At 40.3% G+C, this 15,308-nt stretch overlaps 1 protein-coding gene across 7 annotated transcripts in view; it reads right to left on the reverse strand.

Annotated features, from left to right (window-relative positions):
- Window positions 1–3,350: 3,350 nt before the first annotated feature.
- elavl3.L (ELAV like neuron-specific RNA binding protein 3 L homeolog) overlaps window positions 3,351–15,308 on the reverse strand; it is a 26,618-nt gene continuing 14,660 nt past the window's right edge. For 2 of the 7 annotated variants that reach the window (XM_041585022.1, XM_041585023.1), the window contains exons 4-7: window positions 12,229–12,382; window positions 10,996–11,221; window positions 8,529–8,567; window positions 3,351–5,812 (exon numbers count right to left, since the gene is read on the reverse strand). In XM_041585022.1, the coding sequence (XP_041440956.1) occupies window positions 5,464–5,812; window positions 8,529–8,567; window positions 10,996–11,221; window positions 12,229–12,382 (768 nt within the window). In that variant the 3' untranslated portion in view covers window positions 3,351–5,463. 7 annotated transcript variants of the gene reach the window in all.

Raw genomic sequence — 15,308 nt, forward strand, 5'->3', positions numbered from 1 at the left:
TAAAGACACATTTATTTCACTGAATATGAACGAGTGCGGGTCCATTCATTGAATTATATATATATATATATATATATATATATATATAATCTATACTGTACATCCCGGTCACTGAACTGTATTGGGGATTCTGGTCATGTTTGCAGGGTGACATGACATCAATATAAAGAAAAAAGTGTAAATGCCTAGAAAATTCTAAAGCTTCATGGCTCTTGGATGGAAATTTTATGATTGAAAAATAGCCCCAAACCCCCCCCCCCCCCACACACACACCAAAGTTTGGCTCTGAATCGCCTAAAGTAGAACTGTATTTTATATACAGGTATGGGATCCGTTATCCGGAAAACCCGTTATCCAGAAAACTCAGAATTACGGAATGGCCATCTCCGATAGACTCCATTTTCTCCAAATAATCTAAAAATGTTTAATTGTATCTCCTTTTTCTGTGTAATAATATATCAGTAGCTTGTACTTGATCCCAACTAAGATATAATCAATCCTTATTGGAGGCAAAACCAGCCTATTGGGTTTATTTAATGTTTACATGATTTTATAGTAGACTTAAGGTATGAAGATCCAAATTACGGAAAGATCCAGAAGACCCCAGGTCCCGAGTATTTTGGATAAGGGGTCCCATACCTGTATTGAACTTACTGTATCAGCTTAAAGGTTCAGCAGCACTATAAGAGTAATGAGCCAGGTCTTCAGAGTTGTGTTCAGGGGGTCACCATGTTGGATTCTCTTAGGAGTGTCAGTGGAACTGTGCATACTCAGGGTGCTTTGGGCTGTTGTGAGAAGCTAAGCTTAGGGGTTGTCTCAAATCAATGTATCATTATATATAGAGAGAGAAGGTATAATGTGAGTGGGCCCCTAAGCTCAGATAAGTGACAGCAGCCCAGAGCATGTGCAGTGAATCATTAGAGAAGAAGATTAGATTAGATCTTTCCCAAGTCACCCATAGCAGACAATTCACCAACATGCTCTCCTCCTCCCAGCCTGTTGGTGAATGCTGCCATGGAAGTGACTTGGAAATAGAAATTACGGTGAGTAGGAAAAAATGTCTATATTCCCTTATTAAAGGATAAGTAAACCTTAAAAATAAATTAATGTGAAATTGATGAGGGTGCTATTCTAAGCACTTTTGCATTTTACATTCATTTTTTTTTTGAATTCCAAGATATTAAGGGATACATGTTCTGTTAATATGAATGAATTATGTTACTACTGCGCCACCTGCTGGTCAGTTTATGATCATTCTCACCACCAAGTAGTCAAAGAAGTTGTCAGGAGAAAGAAAGAGGCTGCTCTGATGTTCTTCTGCTTAGGAAAACAATTAGAAACCTGAGCAAAAGAACATCAGAGCAGCCTCTTTCTTTCTCCTGACAACTTCTTTGACTACTTGGTGGTCAGACTGGTGGGAAACTGACCAGCAGGTGGTGCTGTTATAACAAAATCCATTCATGTATATGTATCCCATAAAATCTTGGAATTAAAATAAATAAAGAATGAATGAATGAATGTACATTGCAAACATTCTTAGAAAAGCCTCCTCGTGCATTTTATATTCACTTATTTTTCAGGTTTAATTATCCTATAAGGACTGTGGCGTTCTTGGGCTAGTACTGCACCCCAAAACATCATTTGCAGTATTTTTAGCCTACTTCTTATTTCTCCTTTATCCCCCTCCCTAACCAGCAGTTTCACTCCCAAAATGATTCCTCTCTCCATTCCTCACCATTCCCCTATGTTTGTCTAATTCTTCCCACCCGTCACCAGTTCTTCCCCTTGCACCCTACATTCTCCCCCACCGTCACAAATGATCACACAGAATAGTTATTAATAATTATCTTTTTATTTTTTTTATACTTTTTTTGATTTAATTACTCTTAGCTCCTTGTATTTCAAACCAGCTTATAAAAAATGCACATTATTTGTTTTTTTTTTTCTTTTTTAAACAATGTTTCAGTCCCTTTCTTGCGCTTTAAATAAATTAACCTTTTTTCCCCTTTAAAACCAATGAAAGCCTTTTCCTCTGTCGGGGGAAGGGCTTCAAAAGACCTTGTTTGCTTCGGCTCAGAACAAACATAAATAAGCACATATTTATAAACCACACAAATAAAGAATAAATACTTCGAAATAAGTTAAAAACAACAATTCAAAAAGATCTCGCCAGGATTTCATAGTAATTTTTTTTCTTTTTTTTTTCTATATCCTCTGTTGATTTCTTCTTAAATCTGAATTCATAAGAGATCCTACAACTTTCTACTAAACACAGCCATAATAACCACACAGAACCTAAAATACAAAGATCTAAATAAAATTTGTGGGTTCGGGAAGGAATTTTCCTCCCTCTTTCCCAACTACATCATATATATATTTTTTAAAAGAAACACAAACAATTTCTGATTAAATCATATTAAAAACAGCGAAAAAGAGATTTCGGGGGGAACTGAAAATTAACGAAAAAACGATTTATAGAACAGACGCTAACTTAATCAACAAAACTAATTGTTCTAGATCTAACAATGTCCTCTCCTATACTAGAAATAAAGGCCAAGCCATTTTTTTTTGTGTGCGTGTTTTGTTAGAAATAATTTTGTTTCGAATTAAGGCCACAGTCCCACTTTCCTATTAATAGCACAGAAATGTCATTATTTTCCCAAATTATATGTTCTAAGGAAAGCTGGCTCAAGGCTCAAATGCAATTTTAAGTTCCCTTCGATCAGATCTAGGAACACACTGAATTCGGCTGAATCCCAGCATTTTTGGCTGAATTCCGATTTGGACAAACTTTAAAGGGATACTGTCATGGAAAAACATGTTTTTTCCAAAACACATTAGTTAATAGTGCTGCTCAAGCAGAATTCTGCACTGAAATCCATTTCTCAAAAGAGCAAACAGGTTTTTTTATATTCAATTTTGAAATCTGACATGGGGTTAGACATTTTGTCAGTTTCCCAGCTGCCCCAGTCATGTGACTTGTGCCTGCACTTTAGGATGGAATTACTTTCTGGCAGGCTGTTATTTCTCCTACAATCTCAGTGGGACTTGGCTTTTACTATTAAATGCTGTTCTTAGATCTTCAAAGGAGCTGCTATCTCGTTACCTTCCTATTGTTCTGTTGTTAGGCTGCTGAGTGGAAAGGGAAGGGGGTGATATGACTCCAACTTGCAGTACAGCAGTAAAGAGTGACTGAAGTTTATCAGAGCACAAGTCACATGACTGGAGGCAGTTGGGAAATTGACAATATATCTAGCTCCATGTCAGATTTCAAAATTGAATATAACAAAATCTGTTTGCTTTATTGAAAAATGGATTTCAGTGCAGAATTCTGCTGGAGCAGCACTATTAACTGATGTGTTTTGAAAAAAACATGTTTTCCCATGACAGTATCCCTTTAAGATGCTGATTTATTAGAATTCAATATTGTAGTTTATTTCCACAATTCAACTAGGAAAAAACTATGATCACACTTATTTCTAAATGAGAGTTTTCTGATTTCGAATGTTCAAGATGTATCTAATTTAAAAAAGTAACGCAAATTTAAGAATTCATCGGATAAAACCTGGCAAGTTTCTGTAGAAATCAATCTCCAATAGATTTGAAAATATATTTTCAAAATGCCAAGCCATATTAAAATTTCAAAAGAGGTTATTATAGAGTCGTTGAAAATGAATAACAGAAAGTGATTTTAGTTCAATCTAGTTTTTTCACACAATTTAAAATGATTCTGTTTTTCTCGAATCAAGTTTTTGCTGGCAATCTAGAAAAAAAACATGTTAACATTTTTTGTAAATTAGAAAAATGTTATTTAATTTTAATAAACTTTAAAATGAGCTTGACTGATTCTTAACCTGTAAAGCCATATGGACAACTGAACATGGCAATATTTTGATCACAGATGATCCTGTTTTTTTCAAATTTTTAAATCAGTGTTTAGATTTGGTTGGGTATTCGGCAAAAACGTTTGTGGAGAATTCAGTAATCAGCCAAAATCTGAATATTATGAATTCAGTGCATCCCTAATCAGATTGCATTATCCGTTAAGATGTTTTCATTATTGTTTTCAAATGTGAATTTTCAAATTAGGGTTTTGGATTTGGTTCAGCATTTGGCAGAAAGTTTTGTGTTTTGTGTTACCAAAAATGATAAATTCAGTCAATTTCTAATCGGATCACATCGTATTTTAACATTGCAGAAAAATAGTTTTCAATGATTTTCATTATAAAAGAATCAGGACTGCGCTTCTGGAATAATTTCTGTCTCATTTTTAGAGTAATTTTGCTTTAGTCCAAAGCAGACCTTATATTAGTTTTTGTCTAAAATATATTTCTATACAACACTTTTACATTTTGGGGGATCATGGGTCTGTTGTTTTAAGAAAAGAAATCCCTAAAAAATATATCTTCTATGTTTACCAAATGGAAGATTTAATTGCTGCAAATTTACTTTAAATTTTTGTTTCTTTTCTTTTTCAAATTTTTTAGCCAAATTTCCCAGGATAAGTGGGGCTGGAGCGATAATCGTTGAACTTCAATCGAATCCAGATTTTTTTTATTCCAATATCCCCCCCTCCACCAAAACCTGGTGCGATATTTAGTAAGAAAACAGAATATTAATAAAAATACATGCTATTTTTGTTTACCCTCATTTTTAAAACATATAATCGTTTCCTGGCTTTTAATTCCCTAAAATGGAGGCCTCTTGTACACAAGCAATGGAGACTGAATGAAACCTACTGAGAAAGATGGAACTGAACAGCACAATCCCACTGGGGCTGAGTGTTCATTGGTTATTCTTGTCTGTAAAAAAATAGGATTTCTTTTATTTATTTCTTTTTTTTATTTCAGAACCCACATTAGGGAATTAAAAGCACAAATTGTGCCCAGTGGGCTTCTCTTATTTTTGGACAGGTATGAAGGTTCTGACTGCTCGCGGGATTTTTTTTAAATGATTTTCTATAAAAATATATCTTTTTTTTATTTCTTAAATGTCTGCTGCGCCCGTCTCATTTCTTTGTTTATAATCTCCTTTACGTAAAAGCGTGAAGTTAGGGAGGTGGAGAGAGTGGGGTGCAGGGAGCTCAGAAAATAGTCACGGGAGCAGATGGGTTAATGGTTTTCGGTGTCTGAGAGGGCAGAAGATTAACCCGTTCACTGCCGGAGAGAGAGTAATACAACATTATTGTACAGCCATGTCAAGATCTTATTTCTACTTTGGGATTACCCCTATCCAGCCGCAGAAATTGGGACTGTGTCAGAACCACAAAGAAGCTGGTTTCTAAATCAAGACTCCATGCATGATTCCTACAAGATATAAGCTTGGTGTCTTGTGCCAGACTCTTTGCTTTGGGTCACAGCCTTAGAGGTGACTCTCCATATTTGCTCCTCTATCTTCCACTTCCCTCTATCTCTCTCTCTCTCCACTCCTGCCTCTCACTCCCTTTCCTTATGATATTTCCCTTCAGGCTTTGTGCTGTTTACTGGTTTTGAATGACACTTGCAGGACCCGGTCTCCCAGGCGGTATCCGTTGAGGCTAGCGATAGCCATGGCAGCTTCATCGTAGTTTGTCATGGTGACGAATCCAAAACCTTTGCACTTGTTGGTTGTGAAGTCCCGGATCACTTTGACGTTTGTCACTGCTCCAAATGGTCCAAACAGCTGCCACAGGACACTCTCATCTGCCTCGGGGGACAAGTTGTAGACAAAGATGCACCAACCAGCAGTGGTGGGACCAGTAAGGCTGACGCCGGCAAGGTTGGTAACACTGTCTATGGTGATGGGTGAGAACCTGGGGAGGATAGAAAGCGGACTACATTGGGTGTAAAGAATAGATCTGAATGAGAGAAATGGAGGAGAGGAGGTTGGAAGAACTGGAGAAAGAAAAACTATTCAGTGTAGGAACTATTTCAAGCAAAGACACTACTTGCTTAGTAGTTCTGCATGACATAGAGGAAGAAGCAGAAGGTTGAGGATTGGCCAGAGAGGTCAAAATTGAGTTAATTGTAAATTTCACAATGTGGCAGTATTTGTGTAGAAGGTTTAAGAGGTGTGAAGAGTGAAACACATTGACGTTGGTGAATTCTGGTCATAAAATAGAGTTGAGGGATGAGTGGAACAAGAGATGGAAATAAAGAGAAGAACAGGAATAGAAGCTTGAGAACCTATAGTAGAGAATCTGGTTGGGTGGCATGAGGCTACTGTACAGCCTTCTGTGCCTGCCAAGACTATACGAATGTATGATCTGCCCATTTCACCAAGCAAACCTCCCAAATGACAGCATATTCTAGACATTGCGTTTGGTTGCCTAACTTGCAGGTTCCATGACAAACCTATGTACATTATAGGAGTCCCTGGCATACTTAATGAACAATTCACCTTTTATTACATATGGATTATTTTTTTATTGTAATTATGATGTGAGTGCAACCTGCTTCCTAGCGGGACTGGCTCTTTAACCCATTAAATACATCTCTACAATAGGTTAATTTGCTCTCCAGTGGGACTGATCCCTTACTACCAACACATTGCGTGCAAGTTGTAATATCCTGAGGAGTTCTGAGGACACCTTTTATCTTTTCCTACTCAATGCAGGTGCTTGACCTCGGAAAGAGACCAAACAACAGATAATAGCTTAACATGTGACTGGCTGCATCCACGGTGGCAACAACATTAATGGACTTAGGTTCCTTGGTTTTGACCACACATCAGAAGAAAAAAAATTTCTTTACATTGGGTCAGGAAGGACGATCATGAGAATAATGATACTGAACCCAAAAGAGCTTCTTGACCACAACTATTACTTATGAGGTTCCCATCTCCAAACAAGGCTAGGAAGAATATAGCTGGTGGTCAAAGTCTTCATCCCAATGGTCATTTTAATATATATCCCCTTGATTTTCCAAAATGCTCCCCAGTTCAGTCTTATAGACATCTTTCTAACAAATTGACCCATTCCCAGTTCACTGAAAGTCTTATAGACATCTTTCTAACACTATGACCCATCCCTTTTTACCTCCCATATGGTTTGTATTTGGTAGAATGTTCACGCCTGCACATAGCCAACTAATACTAACTCTTCTCTATAGGATTTATGGGCACATTACTTTCTCTCTTTCTCTACTTGACACAAGATCTTGACGTGTCTAACTAAGCCGGTAAACCTTTACTGGTAACTTATAGTATTCTAATAAGAGGCACTGCCCTACTCTTGTTTTCCACTATCTGACCTTAAGGGCACGGCATGGAAGCAAGATGCAGGAACATTGCATTAGTAAGGCAGTTGTTTAGGGAATTGTACTGAGCCCAACACAAGTGGATCATTGATAAGACACACAATCTAATATACTTGGTACACAGGCACAGAACAAAACTCTACAAAATCTACATTAACACTAAAAGCAAAATGAAATGCCAACAAGACAGAGAAAACTGATACTCTACAAAAAACAAAATCACATTAAAAAACTAAAAAAAGTAAGGAAAAATCTCATAGCAGCCAAAAAAAACTTAAAAAAAAAAAAAGAGGACTCTCGAGAGGGGGTTGCACTGCAGTTTAATGCACAGAGGGAAGTTTTGAAAAATTAGTATTAGTATTTATTGATGTATTGGGGTCTCCCAGTCTTCTATATATATAGATGGGAGCAGCCCTATTGCCATTACCTTCCATGGCTGAGTATTCACTGATCATCTGACTAAATTGTAGGAATTCATTGTTCTATGAGAAAGTCTAATCCAAGGCAAGCAATATGGCCGGCCTTAGTTCTCCCAGTATTCTCTGTATATATTTTGATAACTTCTAGATTAAATTTTAGGAATTCTTTGTTCCATGACTAGTCCAAGGCAAGCAATATGGCCGGCCTTAGTCCTCCTTTTTAAAAAGTATTCTCTGTATATATTTTGATAACTTTTAAATTTAGGAATTCTTTGTTACATGAACATTTATTGGGATAGACTAATCTAAGGCAAGCAATATGGCCGGCCTTAGTCCTCCTTTTTATATAGTATTTTCTGTCCATATTTTGATAACCTCTAGATTAAATTTTAGGAATTCATTGTTCTATGAACACTTATTAGGAATGTCTAATCCAAGGCAATATGGCCGGCCTTAGTCCTTCTGTTTAAAAGAGACTTATGTAGAGGTAGAAACGGCCATTCAATGACATAAAGTCAATGATATAAAGACCTCAAAAACTCAAAAATAGGGATGTATTGGACCTTGGCCTGTGCTTCTGCTATGTCAGCCTGCCATCTTGCCAGCGATAAGCAAGTGAGTACAAATTAACGCCAAACATGCTATGGATGACCATTTATCTTTGTGTCCATGGTGGTGGATACGAGTCAAGAAGAAGAGCATTCCCACCATGCCCTACAGTGGAACCAGTTGATATGTCTACCTGAGTACCCCAAGCCTAGTGCTAAATAGTGTTGTATAGCAATGAAGACTTGAAGAGTATCCTAGTCTGTTCATTAAACTGCAGTAATGGGTAGGGGGGAATAGTGCAGGAGCGGGTTTGGCTCTTGTTTACCTTTTGACACCATACGCCATGTTTATTAAAGAGTCCAGCCTGCGAGAGAAGGGACAGGAGAGGGAGTGGAGTGTTAGTAAGACTACAGGATGAGCACGGGGTGAGGGGTAGGTGGGGAGACTGCTGCTCTGTAGATGCCACCAAAGACTAGGAGCTGATGGAAGAAATGAAATATACATTTCACTCATTGCCATCCATGTCTTCCTGCGCCCCCATATCTCTGCAAATAATTATTCGCATTTCCAACAGCCGCCGATTATCTGACCAGCACCCAGAGGTGTTTCAAAATGATAAAAAAAATACAAATAAAAACTAGAAATGGTTTCCTCTTCACAGAACAACACAGAGAATGATCTGGAAAATATTCCACACACAGAAAATGGTGGGAGCTCAGAATGTCTAGAGGAACTTGGCTCATCACAACTCAATTCAACAAATGTACAAAGAAAGATCACTAAGGGAAAAGGTTTGCAAGTTGGTGTGTTCACATGTAGTTGTTTAACGTCGAATGCATCTATAAAGCCACTTGTGCAAAGCCTATGGGGTGAATGTGGATCTTTGAGCCTTGATGCAGTGTGTACCATCAGTCTTATGTTAAAGCAGGGATCCCCAACCTTTTTCATCCGTGAGCAACTTTCAGATGTAAAAAGAGTTGGGGAGCAACACAAGCATGAAACAAGTTCCTGGGTGGTGCCAAATAAGGGCTGTGATTGGCTATTGATGGCCCCTATGTGGACTGGCAGCCTACAGAAGTTTCTGTTTGGCAGTACATTTGATTTTTAAGCAACCAAAACTGGCCTCCAAGCCTGGAATTTAAAAATAAGCACGTGATTTGAGGCCACTAAGAGCAACATCCAAGGGGTTGGGGAGCAACATGTTACTCACAAGCTAGTGGTTGGGGATCACTGTGTTATAGAGTGACACTTTCTCACATATGAAATGACTTTGGTACCCAGTGGTACCCAAGCTGTGGGGCTGTTCCCCAGAGCCTTGGCTGGGGAAGCCCAATCAGAAACCTTTATAGGGAGAACATTAGGGAGAACACACTTGTATCTAGTCCTGGAAGCCTTGCTTGAAGGTCATTTAGATTGAGATGTTGGACTATAACGTAGGACTTTGAACTAAAAAAATTTCAGGAAGCTAAGGTTTAAATACAAGTTCAATAAAAGGTTCTATAGCAATGGCTCTCAGCCTTTTGTCACCAAGGTCATGTGTTTGGTTGTTGACACCATCAAGGTAACCAATGTTGCTTTAGTATGTGGATTGAATGATGAGAGATGTAGATGGTTTACATAGAGGTTCTTTTTACTAAACCAAGATATGGGTCAGCCCCATTTTCTCCAGGATTTTTCATCATGGTGGGGGATCATTTACATATGTCCAGCACAGTGAGGGAAACATTTTGAGCAAATTAACTATTTAATTCTGGGCCACACCAGGGAGCATTTCTAGAACCATCTACTACAAGGAAGGACCAACAAATCTGAACAGGTTTTTTATTGCCCATAGTTTAACATGATAACATCCAGAAGATGCAACCAGTATGTGTTAATGCTGAACATGTAACAGTGGGATTATGAAGGCCCTCAATGCCAGTTGGCATCTGACTTAGGCCTGTTAACGTCCAAATAATTTGGTAAAATTGTAGTCAGCCAATAATAATAACTTTCCTTGTCTCTGTGAAAGCATTAGCTTATCTGAACCTCCAATGGCAACACACTGAAACACTGTCCCTTATCGCTCCAAGAGCTTTATTGAGTCCTGTGTTTCAGGTTTACTAAGGAACAATCAGTAATAATCTACCCACAGGTTATGTGTTTTTTTTGGCTAGAAGCCTAATAGACTCTAAGGCTGATATCACTCATAGCATTTTCACACTCAATGGGAGATGACACAGTTAGTTTCGGGAGGAGAAAAGGCTACATATAACATTAGCCTGGCATGAAATGGGCAGCAGATAAAGCTAAGTGTAGGAATAGCACAGACTAGGCAGTTGATAGATGCAACATAGGCAACAGAAAGGAATTAGATAATGAGAGTGAACAATGAATTGGCAATGGTCATCATGGGAAACCTTGCAACCAGTGAGTATTTTGCTAGTAGAATGGGCAGCCATGAAACATGATAGGATGTGTGATAGAGGTAAGAGTGCTATATAACAAGGGGTGACATAGCAGCAGTAACATAACATAGCCAGGAACGAGCAGGGGCATTATTAGTAACACAAGATGGGCTGTTACTTGATGGGCTCTAGAGAGCATTGGTGGTATAGAGTAGAAGCATTGGTTGGGGAATAGAGTACAGTTTAAGAAGTTGTGACATGGGCTGTAGAGCCATAGATAAATAGCAGTGCAGGATTGGTGGCAAGAGGGACAAAATTAGATGGGTGTAAGAAAATGAGCTTTGCAAGGCATGGGATGGGGGTGATAAATATGGAGGATTAATGCTAATAGGGGCGTCCCCTCACCTGAATCTCTGAGTCTGATGGTGTAAGGGTCCTGTGTACCTCCGGGCTGTAGTTTGGTATAAGTGTGTGAGTAGCGCCTGTCCTGTTTTCTGACTGGGATTGTTGGCAAATTTCACTGTGATTGGTTCACTGGCACCAAGTGGTTTCTGTCCATTAAGGCCTTTAATAGCCTCTTCTGCCTCTATTCTCTTATCAAACCGGATAAAGCCCACACCTCGAGAAACACCTGAATGAGAAAAAAACATAATGTAAATGGGAAGAGTAACTGTAATAAATAAGCAATAAGGCAATCCCCGGGTTGCTTAATAAGGAGTTGCAGGGACAATAAGGGGCTCAGGGGCGGGGTTAGTGGAATAAGGAGTTACAGGGACAATAAGGGGCTCAGGGGCGGGGTTAGTGGAATAAGGAGTTACAGGGATAATAAGGAGCTCAGGGGAGGGGTTAGTGGAATAAGGAGTTACAGGGACAATAAGGGGCTCAGGGGAGGGGTTAGTGGAATAAGGAGTTACAGGGACAATAAGGGGCTCAGGGGAGGGGTTAGTGGAATAAGGAGTTACAGGGACAATAAGGGGCTCAGGGGAGGGGTTAGTGGAATAAGGAGTTACAGGGACAATAAGGGGCTCAGGGGAGGGGTTAGTGGAATAAGGAGTTACAGGGACAATAAGGGGCTCAGGGGAGGGGTTAGTGGAATAAGGAGTTACAGGGACAATAAGGGGCTCAGGGGAGGGGCTAGTGGAATAAGGAGTTACAGGGACAATAAGGGGCTCAGGGGAGGGGTTAGTGGAATAAGGAGTTACAGGGACAATAAGGGGCTCAGGGGCGGGGTTAGTGGAATACGGAGTTAAAGGGACAATAAGGGGCTCAGGGGAGGAGTTAGTGGAATAAGGAGTTGCAGGGACAATAAGGAGCTATGGGGAGGGGTTAGTGGAATAAGGAGTTACAGGGACAATAAGGGGCTCAGGGGAGGGGTTAGTGGAATAAGGAGTTACAGGGACAATAAGGGGCTCAGGGGAGGAGTTGGTGGAATAAGGAGTTACAGGGACAATAAGGGGCTCAGGGGAGGGGTTAGTGGAACAAGGAGTTACAGGGACAATAAGGAGCTCAGGGGAGGGGTTAGTGGAATAAGGTGTTACAGGGACAATAAGGGGCTCAGAAGCCAGATCATATGGAACAATAGGGAATGTAGTCAACCTGTTGTTTGTCCCATGGGCGAGTAAGAAATAGTGCTGTTACCTGTCACTTGATCCACCAGGATACGGGATGTGATGATTCTGCCATACTGAGAGAAGAGCTGCTCCATCTCCTTCTGGTTCATAGTTTTCGGAAGGCTACTGACATATAAATTGGCATCTCGGATGGAGGCAGAGCTGGGACGAGCATAGGAGACCTAGAAGGAAGCAGAAAGAAAATACTTACAGATAGTACAGATCACTGTATTGGGAGAAAGGCCTTACTTTCCAGAGCTGACAGTATATATAACATTTAATGGCCCAAAGCAAATCATGAAATCCATTATATTTACAGGTAGATCAATGTGAAAAAGCACAGTAAGGAACACTATACAGTGCTTAGTGGTGCAACAGTACCCACCTTATAATATCCTTATATTTTACAAGAGGGGGGTACTTTACTCACTATATATTTTACAAGAAGGGGTACTTTATTCACTCTATTACAAGTCACCTCGACATTCCATGACTCATGTTAAATCCCTTGCTTTTGAGCCTTTAGGGTGAAGGACCTCATGTATGATGTTACCTCTGCCAGAAAAGTCCACCTCTGCCCTAATATGAGATTTCCCAGGCCAAGAGAGATGGCTATAACCAGTCAAGTGGGCACAGCTCTTAATTCCCACTAGGTGGCGCTCAAAGGCCAGAATGCAAACTAGAGCAGGTTGCACCTGCAAAAGGGAAAGCCTGCAGCTTTAAATGCAATTATCTGCAGCAGTGTGATTAAGCCTCGGCACCTTATAAAGTCCTAGGAAGCCTAGATGGGCAAATTTGATGCCACATAGATAAGTTCAGCAACCACACTGAGAACTATGTTAATTAAAGGCAAAGTAAAGGCTCATACAGACATTGGCACTGTATGTGCAAGATCAGTTCTACAATGAGAACAGTCCAATTTCAGCTTTGTCTCCTGCAGTTCCTTGTGGTAAGTTGGAAGTTCTTTACTCCCCCTATAACTTGCAGGAAGCTGAAGGTGTAACTTGCTACCTTACCTTTCCCTAGGGCATGTGGACCGTTGATTATAATGCTGCAGGGGTTACTATGGGAACATGGCAGTCCCATGAGAGATTTGCCAACTGCTAATGGTTGCTAAGGGCAGAGCAGATGGAGTCTGATGCAACTGACTTTAAATCTATCTACTGTATGTTTCCCATGCTATTATATAGTGAATAAAGTACCCCCTTTTGTAAAATATAAGGATATTATAAGTTACCGAGGAGTTTCATGACCATATAAAAGTACGAGGCCGAAGGCCGAGTGTTTTTATACAGGTCAGGAAACTCCGAGGTAACTTCTAATATCCTCATATTTTGCAACTGGGGGTACTTTATTTATTATAATACACAAGTTTCGGTGAGTCATGTGACAGAAATGACATCAGAACTCACCGTTTATAACTGATGACATCAGAACTCACCGTTTATAAGGATATAATTTACAGGATATTCATGGCTTTTGTGTATTATACTTTGTTATCCATCACCACTCCTCCGACCTACCGCTGCTGGATTGAGGGGCCCACTATGAGTAGGGCCCTGGGCACTGGCCAGTATTTGGGGACCAATATTTACTGTGCTGCTATTCCAGCCTGACTCATGGGGGCACTATAAAAGAACTGGCTTCTGCTATATTGTTTCAAGAGTCAGAACCAGAGAACAAAGACAATAAAAACAGCTTTCAATAGCAATTACAGTGGCAAATAACCAGAGTCATTTTTAAATGAATGTATCTGGGAATTTGCTCATCAGAATATCTTTGTTGCAGTATCCTAAACAACACTGATTTCACTATTCATATTTTATTTATTAATGGGCATGAAATTGCTTTGGGTTTTTGGGTTGCTTGGGGGGGGAGGGGATTTCATGCACTCACCCCTCACTGTCTATACCATATTCAATTCCTGGCATTGTAAATACATAGGGGGGGGAATGTAATATGAAAAAGTTACGTTTGCTACAAACGTTTATGCCACCTTCAAGCAGGTGTTAAAGGTTCGCAATACGCAATTAAAGGATAATGTTATGTTTGTGTTATGGATTTGTCATGTCTGGCCCAACAAAATGGCCGCCGGATTACCACATACACAGAGCTGTGGTGTCTCCTCATCCTGCAGGGGCTCCTCCATCCCATCACCCTGTTCGTCTCCCTCTTGTCATTCATAATTCACATGCTGTGAGGGTCCCTATTGTTCCCTGTGACTGTAATTCCTCCTTATTGTCCCCTTACTGCCGCAGTAGCTGAGGCCTCTGATTGGGCCTATTGTCCCCCTGCGTCCTGAATAGCTCAGCTTTGAAATGGAATAAACTGGGTGTGCGGTCACTTTGTTTTCCTGTAAATGTCCAGGAACAGATTGGCTTTGATTATTCTCCAGGGGGAGTCTCATTTATTAGCATATTTGTGTTTATTCATGGCAACAGAACCAGTAGCTCTCGTGCAAAGTCTCCAGTGTAACAGTGCCCTCTGGTGACTGCACCCTGCAATAACTTCCTCTCAGGCAGAGGAGAACCCATGAAAAGCAATGCAAATGATTGTGAATCAATATAATGCTTTTTTCCTTGCTAAGCTTCCTTATCACTCTGCTAATGAATCCTGCAAAGGGCTGTAAATCCTGTAATAATGTTAACGATGGTTTTCCAACAGGATTATAAGAACCAGCATTATGCCAGGGTTTATAATGTAAGATTTCTACAGTGACATATAAAACTGCCTGCACTAGTGATGTGCGGGTCAGGACCCGCACCCGACCCTAACCCGTACTGCTCCAACCTGCGCCCGCCCGCACGCACCCGTGCTTCCAGGGTCCTTTTATAGACCCGCGCCGACGCGAGACTAAAACCGGAAGCTGGCATTTGAAGGTGGTGGGCAGGGAGAGCAGGAAACGAGCTCAACCCATACCCACCCGCGAGGAGCAGTGCGAGGTAAACCCGAACCCCCCCAACCCGCGGGTATCGGATCGGCCCGCACAACACTAGCTTGCATATATTTGGAGTGTGGGAGGAAACCTACCTCAGCAGAGGAAAAATACAAATGGCAGGTAGTGCCTCTGGGCTGGAATTGAACCCACAGACCTAGAACTGCAATTCA

The sequence above is a fragment of the Xenopus laevis genome, chromosome 3L, assembly GCF_017654675.1.
Source record: "Xenopus laevis strain J_2021 chromosome 3L, Xenopus_laevis_v10.1, whole genome shotgun sequence".
Lineage (NCBI taxonomy): Eukaryota > Metazoa > Chordata > Amphibia > Anura > Pipidae > Xenopus > Xenopus laevis.